The sequence below is a fragment of the Scyliorhinus canicula genome, chromosome 3 (genome assembly GCF_902713615.1).
Source record: "Scyliorhinus canicula chromosome 3, sScyCan1.1, whole genome shotgun sequence".
Lineage (NCBI taxonomy): Eukaryota > Metazoa > Chordata > Chondrichthyes > Carcharhiniformes > Scyliorhinidae > Scyliorhinus > Scyliorhinus canicula.
Window position 1 is genome coordinate 93787508 of NC_052148.1, and position 15956 is coordinate 93803463.

Consider the following 15956-nt stretch of genomic DNA (forward strand, 5'->3'; position numbering starts at 1 on the left):
AATGAAGAAATGCCCACATTAATAAAAGAAAATAGCTTTGATTTAAACTTGACATAGTGTTAGTCAGAAATCAGGAATTAACATGTTTTAAACATGAGAACTTCTGACAAATTGTGCCCATGACCCCCCCCCCCCCCCCCCCCCAAGAGATGGTAGAGAACAAATCCAACCAAACTGGCAAACCACGCCCTCAATCTTTGCTATAAATAGACAGAAGGTGCGTACACTCACCACTCACAAACTGACTGCAACGATGATATTTCAGGCTTTATTCAGATCTGTAGTGATTATTTACTTCCTAACACCAGGCGGTAAGTATGTCGAAGTATTTTGATCCAACACATATTGATTGGACTTGTTGGTTGAAATGTATGTGTGAGTTTTTATTTTGGACAAACAGAAACTTTCAATTAGTATGAGCTTTAAAAACATAATTGCTGTAATTGTATTGATGATAAAATGGGAAATTTTAACACGTTTTGATCAGGATAAAATGAAAGAAGCAGTTAAAAAGGAGCAGCTCTATGTCCCATTCTCTTCCCGGTCCCATTCTAATTCCTTGGCCTGAGAGTGGATGAAACTCCTACCAGACTCTAGATTAAGAAATATAAGCCATGGTCACCGGAAGCTCTGAATGTATTTTTAAGCACAGCTGGGCAGCAAGGTGTCACGGTCAGGACTACTGCTTCACGGTGTCGAGGAGCTGGGTTCGATCCCGACCCCAGGTCACTGTCCATGTGGAGTTTGCACATTCTCCCCGTGTCTGCGTGGGTCTCAACCCCACAACCCAAGATGTTCAGGATAGATGGGTTGGTGATGCTAACTTGCCCCTTAATTGGAAAAAAATAATTGGGCAATCTAAAGTTATTTTTAATTTTTTTTTAAATGCTACCCCACATCGTGTATGTGAAGAACGCCACTGGGGAAAAGTCCTAGAGGGTACTTAATGACTGCAAATTGTACTCCTGCAAGAGTAAGAGTGATGGGAGGAATGGAAACATATCTCCAGCTGCAAGTTAATATCTTGGAACATATATATGTCAAATTTAGAGAAAGTCTATTTTACCTTTTTTGTAAGGAGTATAATTGGAAAGATTTCCTGATATCTATTTATATCGGGCAGGTCTTATGTAGTCTTAATAGTGATCCCGAACGACAATTTTTTAAAAATAAATTTACAGGATATGGGTGCGCTGGTTAGGCCAGCATTTATTGCCCATCCCTAATTGCCCTTCACAAGGTGATGGTGAGCTGCCTTCTTGAACGGCTGCAGTCCTTGAGGTGTAGGTACACCCATTGTGCTGTTAAGGAGGGAGGTCCAGGATGTTTCCCCAGTGACAGTGAAGGAATGGCGATATATTTCCAAGTCAGGGTGGTGGATCTCCTCTGAGGATTGTATATTTTGCAGGTTCTACATGATCTTCACCGTCAGTAATTCACTATCCAAATTGCTGCTGATAGAATCTAAGAGCGTTTTTTCCAGGCGAAGGGGCATCCACAGCTCTCCCATTCCACAGAGATAAAGTCCAACATTCAATTTCAGGTGCAAGCTCCATATGTCCTCTCCAGATTCAGCCCAGTTTGAAGCAATTAGTGATTCTGACACCTTATACACTTCAGCACTGGTTTGGCTCAGTTGGCTTGACTGCTGGTTTGTGATGCAGAGCAAAGCTCTTTTAAATTTAGAGTACCAAATTCATTTTTCTAATTAAAGGGCAATTTAGCATGGCCAATCCACCTAACCTGCACATCTTTGGGTTGTGGGGGCGAAACCCACGCAAACAAGGGGAGAATGTGCAAACTCCACACAGACAGTGACCCAGAGCCGGGATTGAACCTGGGACCTCGGCGCCGTGAGGCAGCAGGGCTAACCCACTGCGCCACCGTGCTGCCCCCTGCTAACAGCGTGGGATCAATTCTCATACCAGCTGAGGTTGTTCATGAAGGCCCACCTTCTCCACCTTGCCCCAGTCTGAGGTGTGGTGATCCTCAGGGTTAAATCACCACAAGTCAGCTCTCCCCCTCAAAGGGGAAAACAGCCTATGGGCATCTGGGACTATAGTGACTTTACCTTACTTTACACTTCAGCACTTGTAGTTGTCTCTATATCACTCACAGTTCTGTTCTCAGGCAATGTCCAGTTTCTCTGGTTTTGTTCTTTCAGATGACTGTGTGGAAATCATCGGGGGTAAAAATGTCAGACCTCATTCCAAACCTTACATGGCATCAATCCAACTTCGCAAACGTCATGTGTGTGGAGGAATATTAATCAAACCAGGATGGGTACTCACGGCAGCACACTGCAATCTGTAAGTTACAATAACTGTAATCTGTGTATGAACCATTTTCAGAGCAGTTTTAGTGTTTTGGACCTTTTTCCTATGATAGAATCAGTCAAGGTTCACGCAGTCTTTGCTGATCTAGAAGTGGTTTATATCTTCTATATGGCAGCCTACAGTTAGCATTTCTCATGACCTTGAATTTCCTCATTACCTTCAGTAGTAACGCAGCACGGTAGCACAAGTGGATAGCACTGTGGCTTCACAGCGCCAGGGTCCCAGGTTCGATTCCCTGCTGGGTCACTGTCTGTGCAGAGTCTGCACGTTCTCCCCGTGTCTGCGTTGGTTTCCGCTGGGTGCTCCGGTTTCCTCCCACAGTCCAAAAACGTGCAGGTTAGGTGTCCTCAGTGACCAAAAAAGGTTAGGAGGGGTTATTGGGTTATCGGGATAGGGTGGAAGTGAGGGTTTAAGTGGGTCGGTGCAGACTCGATGGGCTGAATGGCCTCCTTCTGTACTGTATGTTCTATGTTCTAACACTGCTGTTAGAACAAAGAACAAAGAACAAAGAAAATTACAGCACAGGAACAGGCCCTTCGGCCCTCCCAGCCTGCGCCGATCCAGATCCTTTATCTAAACCTGTCTCCTATTTTCCAAGGTCTACTTCCCTCTGCTCCCGCCCGTTCATATACCTGTCTAGATGCCTCTTAAATGATGCTATCGTGCCCGCCTCTACCACCTCTGCTGGTAAAGCTTTCCAGGAACCCACCACCCTCTGCATAAAAATCTTTCCATGCACATCTCCCTTAAACTTTCCCCCTCTCACCTTGAAATCGTGACCCCTTGTAACTGACACCCCCACTCTTGGGAAAAGCTTGTTGCTATCCACCCTGTCCATACCTCTCATAATTTTGTAGACCTCAATCAGGTCTCCCCTCAACCTCCGTCTTTCCAACGAAAACAATCCTAATCTACTCAACCTTTCTTCATAGCTAGCACCCTCCATACCAGGCAACATCCTGGTGAACCTCCTCTGCACCCTCTCCAAAGCATCCACATCCTTCTGGTAATGTGGTGACCAGAACTGCATGCAGTATTCCAAATGTGGCTGAACCAAAGTCCTATACAACTGTAACATGACCTGCCGACTCTTGTACTCAATACCCCGTCCAATGAAGGCAAGCATGCTGTATGCCTTCTTGACCACTCTATCAGGCTGTTATTTGGCTGCCAACTGAACAGCCACAGCTTTTTGTGAATAGTAAATGATGCGATTGAGAAGACTATCAATTTATCTGTGATGCAAACACAGCTGTGGGTCTCCATAGTAAATGCTGGAAGACACTTTGTCCCAACAGGACTTTGTCACAAACTTCAACTGATTGAAATAAAACCACAACAATGAGTGTCACTTTCATAAAAGATTTTCCTGATCGATTTAAGCAAATTATAAGAGTTCCCACATTTGCTCCGTGCTATGCCTATTCTGCTTTCCTAAGACCTATATTTAAATACTCCCTGAAGGCCTGTAATGATTGGTGGAGACTGCTCCTCTTATACTAAAGGATGATGGGATTAAATTGACCTTTGACTCAGGACAACAGGCTCCTAACACTGAGCCACAGATGCTGCTGCATCTGTGGTGAGAGATCCTTGGCAGTCTGCTATTGCTCCCCATTATACACTGCCATAGGATTCTGTAGGGGACTGGGACTGGCTGTAAGAAGGATTCAAGCTGTTGTCAATCCACAAGGCCCTAGATCTGCTCTGCACCCCACTGATCAGTTGGATGCCAGGTTTAATGACCAGCCTGGTTATTCAGTATATTATCCTGAGTATTCTGGAAATGGAAGAGGCCATACTAGTCATAATGTTAGTTAGGAGACTCCTAACCAGTGATGTGTTAGGCAGGTTGGTTCGATGTAGGCTGCACTTGATGCAGGGAAGCTAGAAACAGACGTCTAACACTGGAGACGATCCAACACTGTTTTATTCAACGATAGAACTGATGTACATATTCAGCTATGGGTCGACGCTATACTGAACTGACTGGAGACCTTGTAGTAGCCTGACCAGACTTACTAGCTACCGCCTGGTGTTTGCACTGGCTAGCTCATGGACTCTGACTGTCTCAGTGGCTGGGTCCAGAGAGAGCGGGAAACCTAGTGCCCTCTGGCTTTATAGTGGCAGTGTCCTGTCTGGTGATTGGCTGCCCTGTTCTGTGTGTTTACTGGTCATCCTGTGTGTCAATCACTGCCTGTCTGCACCTCATTATATACATGAGTGGATATTATGACAACCAGAGGAGAAGGCAGGGGAATGGCACTCAGTGAATTGCCCATTCAGTGAGCTGGTACAGACATGACAGGCTGAATGGCTTCCTTCAGCCCTGAAATTCTGAGATTCTGTAAATTGTGGACGTTATAATAGAGATCATAAACATGAATTAATTGAATATTTTGAAATGGGTTTGCTGCAAATAAAATAATTGGGAAATCATGGTGAGTGGCTCTGGGATTTTAAGGTGAGATTTTGAAGTGAAGTTCACTGCTTATGTACTTAATGTGTCCTCTTCATATCACATATAGCAAATTTAAACACCAAAATATTGAGGTGGTTCTGGGAACAGATTCACTGAGCAGAGACAAAGATAAATCAGCGCAAAGAATCGCGGTGAAGCAGAAAATTCCTGATCTTTGCTATGACGATAAAACCTTTGAAAATGACATCATGCTGCTCCAAGTATGTGATTTTTAATGAATTATTTCCACACTTACTCTCATCCTATTCTGATCAAAATGGAATGAACGATATTCCCATCTGAATTCAGTTGTCAAACTACAAGATCATTTTCAATCGCCCTAATTTCATTGCCAATATATCATGTACCTTGGATTACTCCGAGGGTTTTTTGTGATTCGGATACAATGCAATTAAGAGAACAACAACAGAAGTTTGTCTACTCTACTTTATTGATAAGAATAATATGATAGAAGAATATAATATAAGAATAATATAAGATAAGAATACAACACAAGAATCTCTCACCCATCACCTCGTCAGCTAATGCCCTCATTTGACAAGGTCCCTCATGGTAGACTGGTACAAAAGGTGAAGTCACACGGGATCAGATGTGAGCTGGCAAGGTGGATACAGAACTGGCTAGGTCATAGAAGGCAGAGAGTAGCAATGGAAGGATGCTTTTCTACTTGGAGGGCTATGACTAGTGGTGTTCCGCAGGGATCAGTGCTGGGAGCTTTGCTGTTCGTAGTATATGTAAATGATTTGAAGGAAAATGAAACTGGTCTGAGTGGTAAGTTTGCAGATGACACAAAGGTTGGTGGAATTGTGGATAGCGATGAGGACTGTCAGAGGATACAGCAGGATTAGATCGTTTGTAGGCTTGGGCGGAGAGATGGTAGATGGTGTTTAATCCGGACAAATGTGAGGTGATGCATTTTGGAAGGTCTAATGCAGGTAGGGAATATACAGTGAATGGTAGAACCCTCAAGAGTATTGAAAGTCAGAGAGATCTAGGTGTACAGCTCCACAGGTCAGTGAAAGGGGCAACACAGGTGGAGAAGGTAGTCAAGAGGGCATATAGCATGCTTGCCTTCATTGGCCGGGGCATTGAGTATAAGAATTGGCAAGTCATGTTGCAGCTGTATAGAACATTAGTTAGACCACACTTGGAGTATAGTGTTCAATTCTGGTCGCCACACTACCAGAAGGATGTGGAGGCTTTAGAGATTTACCAGGATGTTGCCTGGTATGGAGGGCATTAGCTATGAGGAGAGGTTGAATAAACTTGGTTTGTTCTCACTGGAACGACGGAGGTTGAGGGGCGACCTGATAGAGGTCTACAAAATTATGAGGGGCATAGACAGAGTGGATAGTCAGAGGCTTTTCCCCAGGGTAGAGGAGTCAATTACTAGGGGGCATAGGTTTAAGGTGCGAGGGGCAAGGTTTAGAGGAGATGTACGAGGCAAGTTTTTTACACAGAGGATAGTGGGTGCCTGGAACTCACTGCCGGAGGAGGTGGTGGAAGCAGGGACGATAGTGACATTTAAGGGGCATCTTGACAAATACATGAATAGGATGGGAATAGAGGGCTACGGACCCCAGAAGCGTAGAAGATTTTAGTTTAGACGGGCAGTATGGTTGGCACGGGCTTGGAGGGCCGAAGGGCCTGTTCCTGTGCTGTATTTTTCTTTGTTCTTTGCTTGTCAGGGACCCTGGTGTCGACGGGGCTTCTAGATTCAGCTCCTGGTATCTATCATGACTCAGGTGAAGTCCAGCGAGCAAGCAGAAGTGCCTTTCAGTTATCCTGTGGAATAAACAAGTCTAGGAGAGATAAGTGCTGGTAAAGTCAACAAGATGTTGTAAATAGTTGGATGACAAGCATCGCTTGGCATGAGAACGCCTGAGTTTGAACCCTGGTGCTTTATGTTCCAGTCAATAACCTAGCCCTTGAAGGCTGCCAAGTATCCTCACATTGGACAGAATTAATCCATCCCTTACACCGTATACCTTGTCTCTTCCTGAAGTCACTAATATTTTATTGTATAAAGTGCCCAGTTACATACAAATCCAAAGCCATCATTTCTTTGATTTTCTAGATGCTGATTACTGGCATACAATGCCTTCAATATACTGCATTGCATTTTGATCATAATGCTATTCTGGCTTAGTTGTTGAAAATCCTGGAATTTACACTCTTGTTAATAAAGTTAATGCAAGTGAAGCATCTTTAAGCACGACCTTGTGCTGCTTTCATGATGAGCTGCATGGCTGAGAGCTGCAATAGTCAAAAGACATTCAGCCCTGATGCTCCAGTGCACAAAAGGGAGGTATTTAGACTCTTCATGAACCTGTTGCTTGCTCTGCTCTGATCCTCAAATGTGTTCTGAGGGGCCACTTTCCCTCAGTGCATTTTCGAATCAGCCTGGTTTTGAGACTGTGAAATGCTGCAATGTTCTTCTCACCTCGCTTACATAGTTCTTACATATTTCCGTTGGCTGTGGTACAAGCACTTCTCACCGAGAACATACCGGACAGTACAAATTAGATGGAGACCACAAATCATGGGGCAAAATCAGAAAACGCTGGAAGATCTCAGCTGATCTAGCAGCATCGGTGGAGAGAAACAGAGATAACGCTTCAAGTCCATGAAGTCTTAACAGTCACAGAGCCTGGACATTATGGCTGGGCTGGATTTAATAACCCCACCAATGGGATCTTCTGGCCTCGCCAAAGTCGAACCCTGCCGTGGGTCCCCAGCAGTGGGATGGGTGAGCCATGCAAATTGCCATTGACTCTGGCAGGACAGGAAGGTCCCGACAGCGAGTCATCTCCGCCATGGGAAAACCCACTGAAGGAAAGCTGGAAAATTCTGGCCCTTGTTTCTCTCTCCACAGATGCTGGGTATTTCAGCATTTTCTGTTTTTATTTCAGGTTTCCAGCATTCATAATATTTCGTTTTTTTTACCAGAGTCATTGGTCTCTGCCTCTTTTTGCTTTGCACTTGGTAGCAAATGTCCCCGAGCCACAAACACCACTGGAAATAATTGGCCCTCTTTATATTGAACTCGTGAGCAAACGCTTGGACAGATCATACAAACTTTTCTTCGCACTGAGGAAAAAAAAATTTGTCCCTTCATAGGACAAAATCAATTCATGTAGTTATTCCATTAAGGGAATTTAATCAATCAAAGTTTCATGCTTATATTTATGAAGAGTTAGCAGGAGATTCAGAAAAGATATGATACACAAATTGTTATCATGTGTATCATCAATAAAGGCCACATTGTTTTAGAGGATGAACAAAAAGCAGAGGTACAGAGGGTGGCAATCAAAGGCAACAGAACATTCTGGAAATCTCAGGAGGTCAGGCAGCATTTATGGGTGTTGTGTTATGTAATTTGGAATAACACAAGGTGCCACTTGATGCAGTTTTGAGTGAAAGATGCTCCAGACTTTGAAGTAAGTTCAATGTGTTTTATTGAACTATTAGCACAGTTCTCAATGAGTTTGACTCTCTGCTAATCTAAATGTAGTAACTCAGTCTAACTGAACCAGCCTTGCTCTAAGCTGGGGTGTGATGCTGAGGATACACACTGCCTCACTCTGTAGGTGTTGGTCTGTGGAAAGAGGCGGGATGTGAGTGCCTCATCCCTTTTATAGTGCGATACCACCCCTGAGTGTCCTGAATGCTCATTGGTCGTGTCCTGTTCTATGTGTTCATTCACTGCATGTTTGCATATCGTGACAATGGGAGCAACAGAACTGATGGACAATAGAGGTGAACAACATTAAAAATCTGTTTTCTTTCTCATCCATCTTCCCTTTGTTCTGCTCTGTTTGTTCCTCTGCAACAGTCTCCAGTTCCAGTAAGGTTTCCACACACAAAACATTCACTCACCTGATCTCTCCATAGCTGTTAACTGACCTGTGAGTGAACCCAGCACTTTCTTAGTGTCATAGAGTATGTGAAAGATAAATATTTCATTTCAGAGACTTTGGTGTGTTAAAGAAAACATAACAATTATCTTTACTTACTACAGCTGCAATCTGAGGCAAAACTTAACAATTTTGTACAAGTCCTACCTCTGCCCAAAAATGACTGTGATATGGAAGAAGGAACTATCTGCACAGTTGTGGGATGGGGAAAGACAAATGTAAATATCAACAGGCCCTCTGACAACCTTAAGGAAGTAAACGTAACCATCATGAACAGAACAAAGTGCAACAGTCAAATGTATTACAACAACAACCCTGCAATAACTATGAACATGCTCTGTGCTGGTGACAGAAATGGTGGAAGAGATTCATGCCAGGTAAGTTAGATTGTGTAAAAAGTGATTGCAATATCAGGGCAGAACTATTGGAATTGGTTAGTTAGTGCTGTATAAAATGTGCTTCAGGCTTAACACCAATCTATTCTTGAGCTATGTGGTGGTATGAATGGGAGCACTGCCATTAGTGCAGAGCACTGGTTTCCCATTGGCTCTGGCTGGTCATGTGCCTCTCGTCTGATTGGCTGGGACTAGTCATGTGACTTCTCACCAATTGGTCGAGAGGCAAGTAGACCCCGGCTCCGAGGTGGGGTATAAGTACCCAGAGTTCCCGGCGGTCGGCCTTTCTCTGGAGTCGACCACCGGGCTAACATCTAGCTGATTAAAGCCTAAGTTTGGACCTTCATCGTGCCTCGAGTCCAATTGATGGTACATCAAGCTATTAGAAGGATTAATTCATTTAGCTAGCATAATGTACTTCAATTCTCTGTTGCAGTGATGTCAATGCATCAGGAATAACCAAAATATAGTTTTAATTTTCATGGTCTAATGTTCCTCTTCTAAAATACATGCAAAATGTTAAATTCCTGGATTGAACGGAGAGATAAAGAGATGGAAATATAGACACCATTATCTGAGCTTCCAGCAACAACAATGACCCCGGTGTTTTTCGGCCACCTGCGGATAACAGGGCCGTGTTCACGAATAGGAAGGGGACCTATTCCATGCGACCACCGCATGAGGATCCTGCACGTCTGCACCCGGTACCCGGGCAGTGTACATGACTCATTTGTATTGGCGCAATCTTTCATCCCCACCATGATCGAGGGTCGCCCCCCCCCCCCCCCCCCCCCCACCGGCTGAGTGGCTGGTTGATGGGTGACAGGGGTTACCCATTGCAGTCGTGGCTGATGATGTTTATACGGAAGCCACAGACTGACGCGGAGAACCGTTACAATGGTGTCCATGCAGTGATCAGGGATGTGATAGAGAGGTGCTTTTGGATGCTAAAGATGCGCTTCAGGTGCCTGGACCGCTCTGGAGGGGCACTCCAGTACCCGTCAGATAGGGTTGGCCTGATCGTTGTGGTCTGCTGTGTCCTGCACAACATAGCCCAGCAGAGGGGCGATGTGCTGCAGGCAAAGGAGGGGGAAGGGGAGGAGCAGCAAGACAAGGCACAGACCTCCCCAGATGAGGAGGATGGGGCAATGGTCAGGACTGATGGGCTGGACATGGACGGGAGGCTGCCCATCGGCTGGGCCAGCGGGCATGGGACGGCTGATAGCCACCCGGTTCACAGACTATGGAGGTGTGGGAATCGCCGAGTATGGGCATAGACTGCACACTATGGCACCAGCCTACCACCCTCACCCCACCCACCCACCTGCCTACCACCCTCACCCCACCCACCCCACACCAACCACCCTCATCCCACCTGCATGCAAACCACCCCTCCAATGCACATCCACCTGCAGCACAACAGGACGGGCTCACACGGTCGTCGGTGGAAGTGTGACTATTGCCGGCCATGGAGGATGTTGACAACTTGCTCTGCGATGAGCTCCTGGCTCCACATCGTTGGACAATGTCTGACCCATGGCCACAGTACCACCCTCCACCCGGACCATCCCTGCATGCGGCTGTGACACTGCAGCGCACGGTCCCGTCATCTGCCTGGGGGGATGGCGAGGGTGACCCAGGGGGAGGGGGGGATGGGCACACTCACCTGAGGCCGACATTCTATGATGCCTCACACACACACTGGCGCTCACCTCACACTACACCCCCGCACGCATCGGACAGAGCACAAAGGCAGCTTCTGAAGGTGTGAAAGTGATTTTAATTACAAACTGCCCAAACACGTGCCCTAGCCCCTATAACTAGTCTGTGCCCAGCACCCATGCCAACTTACTCAGTGGCAAATTGTTTGGCCTTACGGGCCCTTTGACTACGTCCAGGTGGTTCCCCAGACGGTACAGCAAAACTGGAGGTGGACTCCTGTGATTGCTGCCCTGTGACTCGGGATCTCTTTGGCGGCCGTTTCCTGGGGCAGCCCGGCCTCGATGGGCCAGGGTGTGGCTCAGGCGACTGGGATGGTGAGCTGCCAGCCTGTCCTTCCCGTTGCCCACCAGATGCACCTGGGACGGCAGGGGGGGGGGGGGGGAGTCCGAGGTGCCGCGGCGATCTGGGACCTCCCCTACAGGGGGACCCGGGACGGGCCCCAGCACCTCCTCCTCCCTCGGGGTGCCGATGGCCCCCGGGCCTCTATATGTGCCGGGGATGCGAACCGACCGAGCATCCAACGCCCCCCCCCCCCCCCCCCGCCCCCCCCGGTCACCTGGCGCTGCCAGTCCTGGAGGCCGCCCTGGTATCAACAAGGGTCTGCAAGTTTGCAGCCATGGAGCTCAGGGGCTCAGGGAGTTGCCATCCATGTCTGTGTCTGGGTGACGCCGCCCAGCACCTGGACAATGCCGCCAATGCCCTCAGCGATGGCCTGCTGAGACTGGGCCGTGGCCTACAGAGACTAAGCCATTGCCTGCTGGGACTGCGCCATGGCCTTCTGAGACTGGGCCATGGCGTTGAGCGCCTCTGCGATCTGCTGCTGGCTCTGGCTCATGGCTTCCTGTGAGAGGTCAGCCATGTCCTGGGCCACGGATGCTGTCCGCACGGAACGCCCCAGGCCTTGCATACTGCGACCCATGTTTGACACGGTCGCTACCATTGCCTACACCACGGATGCCACCCGTGAGGTTTCGGCCTGGGTGGCACGCATGACCGGCACCACTCCCTGCTCCTAGACGCGGGTGGACTCCTCCACCTGCGTCTGCAGCTGCCGCAGGCCGGTCGTTACCCCCTTCGATCGTCCCTTGGTCCGTGCCTGCATCGGGTCTATGGGTGGGTGTGGTAACTCCAGGAATCCGGGACCCGTCTGGGCAGCAGATGGTTGCTTGCGCTGGGTGGGCTGCTCCTGCCTCCACCTGCTATACCGAGACGGCTGTGTTGTGCGCACCAGTGTGCCCAACCGAGGTGAGTGTCTGCGACGGTGGAGGGTGTAGGAGATAGCAGTGGAGTAATGTCGTGCTCCTCATCTGACCCAAAGTCCAGGGTCCCCTGGAGTGGTGATTCTTGTCCATCCGTCCCCTGTGTGTGGGTGTCGTGTGCGTCAGTATCATGTGCGTCAGTATCATGTGCGTCAGTGTCCTGTGCGTCGTTTGTCCTGGGTGGGTGTGTCCAGGGTTGGTGTAACCTGGGTAGGTGCCTCCTGGGTCAACTGCGACAGGGGCCTGTTCCTGTGGCTGCCCCCCTCGTCGCTGGGTCTGGCCCACCGGCGTTGCCGCACTCGCACTAGATGGGGGCGTCGTCTCCTGGTGCTCCGGGTCTGTCCCTGGCACGTGGCCGCCCTGGATCGTCCTGGGGCGTCATATGCCTGATGGGCCGGGTCTGTCCCTGGCTCGTGGTCACCCTGGTTCGTCCTGGGGGCGGTCGCCATCCACGGGGATGGGTGGGTCGACGTTTGGTCCTGCAATAAACTATACAGCTGCATGGTTAGACATGCAGACGGGGATAGGAGGCAGGGGGGATATGGGGGAAGGGGGATATGGGGGAAGGGGGATATGGGGGATATGTGGAGGGGCTATGGGGGAAGGAGGATATGGGGATATGGGGGAAGGGGGATATGGGGGATATGGGGAGGGGATAAGGGGGAGAAGGGGGATATGGGGAAGGGGGATTTGGGGGATATGGGGGAAGGGGGTATGGGGGATATGGGGAAGGGGATATGGGGAAGGGGGATATGGGGGATATGGGGAAGGGGGATTTGGGGGATATGGGGGAAGGGGATATGGGGATATGGGGAAGGGGGATATGGGGAAGGGGATATGGGGGATCTGGGGAAGGGGGATTTAGAGGATATGGGGAAGTGGGGATATGGGGGATATGGGGAAGGGGGATTTGGGGGATATGGAGGGGGGATATGGGGGATATGGGGGAAGGGGGATATGGGGGATATGGGGAAGGGGGATTTGGGGGATATGGAGAAGGGGATATGGGGGATATGGGGAAGGGGGATTTGGGGGATATGGGGAAGGGGGATATGGGGATATAGGGAAGGGGGATATGGGTAAGGGAATTTGGGGATATGGGGAAGGGGATATGGGGAAGGGGATATGGAGGAAGGGGGATATGGGGGAAGGGGGGATATGGGGGATATGGGGAAGGGGATTTGGGGGATATGGGAGATATGGGGAAAGGGGGCATGGGGGATATGGGGATATGGGGAAGGGGGTATGGGGGATATGGGGAAGGGGGATATGGGGGATAAGGGGGACATGGGGATAAGGGGGATATGGGGGAAGGGGGATATGGGGGAATGGGGTATGGGGATGAGGGGGAAATGAGGAAGGGGATATGGGGATAAGGGGGATATGGGGTAAAGGGGGTATGGGGGACGGGATATGGGGAAAGGGGATATGGGGATATGGGGAAGGGGGATAAGGGGGATATGGGGAAGAAGGATATAGGGGATATGGGTGATATGGTGGAAGGGTGATATGGGGGATGGGGATATGGGGAGGGGCATATGAGGGATATGGGGGAAGCGGACTTTGGGGATATAGAGGATATGGGGGATATGGAGGATATGGGGAATATGGAGCAAGGGGGATATAGGTATATGGGGAAGGGGATATGGGGGAAGGGGAGAAGGGGGTTATGGGGAAGGGGGATATGGAGGATATGGGGGATATGGGGGATATGGAGGATTTGGGGAATATCGGGGAAGGGGGATATGGGGGAGAAGGGAGTTATGGGGGAAGGGAGAAAGTGGGACAGGCAGTGGGGCAGTCTCACTTGGTGGTGCGACCCTGCCCTCTGCATCTGCAACCTCGCGGTCCTTGCCTCCGCCTGCAAGTTCCAGGGCCCTCTCCTCATGGATGGTGAGTGGCCGCAGTTCGGGTGGACCCTCTCTGGTCCTCTCACGCTCCCGGTTGTTGTGAGCGCATTTCTCCTGTGGGGGGCGGGAGGGTGGCAGGGATAAAGGGCAAGAGTGTCAGGCAGACATATACATGCGGACCAGCGGTTGTGTGTATGTTGGCAGAGGTTCACAACCCATCCTGCCACTGCAGCCTGCATGGGTGGGTGCAGCCATGTCGGTTGCACCTAGGGCTGTGCCGCCCAACGGAGGTGGGGGGGTGGGGGGGGTACTCACCCTAGCTGCCCTGACAAGGTCAGTGATCTTCTTGTGACACTGGACGCCTGTCCTTGCTGTCACGGCCACTGCACTGACGGCCTCTGCCACCTCCCTCCACAGGCGCCGGCTGAGGTGTGGTGTGACCCTGCGGCCATGTCCGGGGTACAGGGCCTCCCTCCTCTGCTCCACTGCATCCAGGAGTGCCTCACTGTCTTGCACCTGGAACCTCGGCGCTGTAAGGCGGGTGGCGGTTTTGATGGGTCTCCGGGTTCGGGGGGGGGATCCCGTCTTTTGTGCAGTGATGCGGGGAGGGGAGCTGTCCTTTGTGCTGCGATGGCGCACGGTGTCGCTGACGGCACGCAGCATCACTGACGGCATGCGCGTCCGTGACGGGTGATGCCGTCGCAAATGGCATCATGGCACTGCTAGCCCATTGCTGGCCGGAGGGTCCGATGCCGGTGTCATTCGTGCCGTTTTTGCCGCCAGGTTCGGGCCATCGCGCCGATTCACGGAGAATCCCATCCCAGTTTTCTGGTGCAACTCGACCCGCCGACAGTGGGATTCTCCGTCCCACCACACCAGTTTCCTGGTGCAGTATGCCGCCACCATCAGTGGGATTCTCCGTCCCACCACACCAGTTTCCTGGTGCAGTATGCCGCCACCATCAGTGGGATTCTCCGTCCTGCCAGCCAGCCAATGGTTTCCCATTTTGGGCAGCTCCATGCTGCCGGAAATCCCCGAGCGTGCGTGCGCTGCCGGCGTAATGGAGAATCCCGACAGCGGAGATTCCAACTCAATGTGTCTCTGGAAATGAAGACTAGGCTCTAGGCCCTACCCTTTAGTCCCTCATTTTTCGGAGTTTAAGTAAAAGCTTCTTGGGATTCTGATGACTGTAACAGTCATCTGAGTTACTGCTCGAGGTTTGTGTATCATCCATCACTACTGCCCTAAATGTGTTAGATGTGGCAGGATGAATCTCAAACCTTGTTTACTCACTGAAAAAACCTTCAGGGAATAATAAAGTTATAACTGTTTAATAACTCTTATTGATAAAATGATATGACAAGAGTGTTGATGCATTTCCTGTACTTTTAGATGAATCAATGTTTCTTGTTTCAGGGAGATTCAGGTGGGCCATTGATATGTGAGAACAAGCTCCAAGGAATTGTCTCTTTTGGGGAAAAATGTGGACTTCCCGACAGACCTGGAATTTATACAAGGATCACCGAGTATATTCAGTGGATTCAGGAAATAACAGCTTGAACCTTTCAAAATGTTTAGATTATATTGAGTTTTATGCATTATTTCTATCCTCCGTGGATTGCTGTACCTCGGCTGGCTAACGCAAAGCATTTGCAATTCAAATTAATTGTTTTAAAATAGGATCCTGTACCTATCCCCTGCTAAAAGCTCAGACAGTTTGTGCATTAATAAACTGTAAAGTTGTGAATGATCACAGCTGTGTTGTTGAATTGGTGAAATACTTGTAGGTATTTTGTTTAAGCAGCAAAGTGGACCAATATTTTTGTGCATAACTGTTTATCTCTTTTGTGCTTCAATAAATACATGATCATCTTCTGTTTGAATGATTTGAAGTGTCGACTTGAGTGAGTTAGTTGTACATTCCTTTATTAATCATAACATTGTGGCTAACCCTGCTCCAAGAGACAAGGCAATAAACTAAAATACTGAAGGATT

At 49.1% G+C, this 15956-nt stretch overlaps 1 protein-coding gene across 1 annotated transcript; it reads left to right on the forward strand.

Moving 5' to 3' along the window:
- The first annotated feature begins 253 nt into the window (after positions 1 to 253).
- On the forward strand, positions 254 to 15521 carry LOC119963628 (granzyme A-like). The gene is made up of 5 exons (XM_038792957.1): positions 254 to 311; positions 2165 to 2309; positions 4865 to 5018; positions 8840 to 9112; positions 15378 to 15521. Exons 1-5 carry the CDS (start codon positions 254 to 256, stop codon positions 15519 to 15521), a joined length of 774 nt encoding a protein of 257 aa, XP_038648885.1.
- Positions 15522 to 15956: the final 435 nt, after the last annotated feature.

Excerpts from the sequence above, each read along its gene's own strand:
- LOC119963628 (XM_038792957.1), top strand. The coding sequence starts at position 254 with ATGATATTTCAGGCTTTATTCAGATCTGTAGTGATTATTTACTTCCTA. Across the intron at positions 312-2,164 it reads TTACTTCCTAACACCAGGCG|ATGACTGTGTGGAAATCATC; the intron begins GTAAGTATGTCG and ends TTGTTCTTTCAG. Across the intron at positions 2,310-4,864 it reads ACGGCAGCACACTGCAATCT|CAAATTTAAACACCAAAATA; the intron begins GTAAGTTACAAT and ends TATCACATATAG.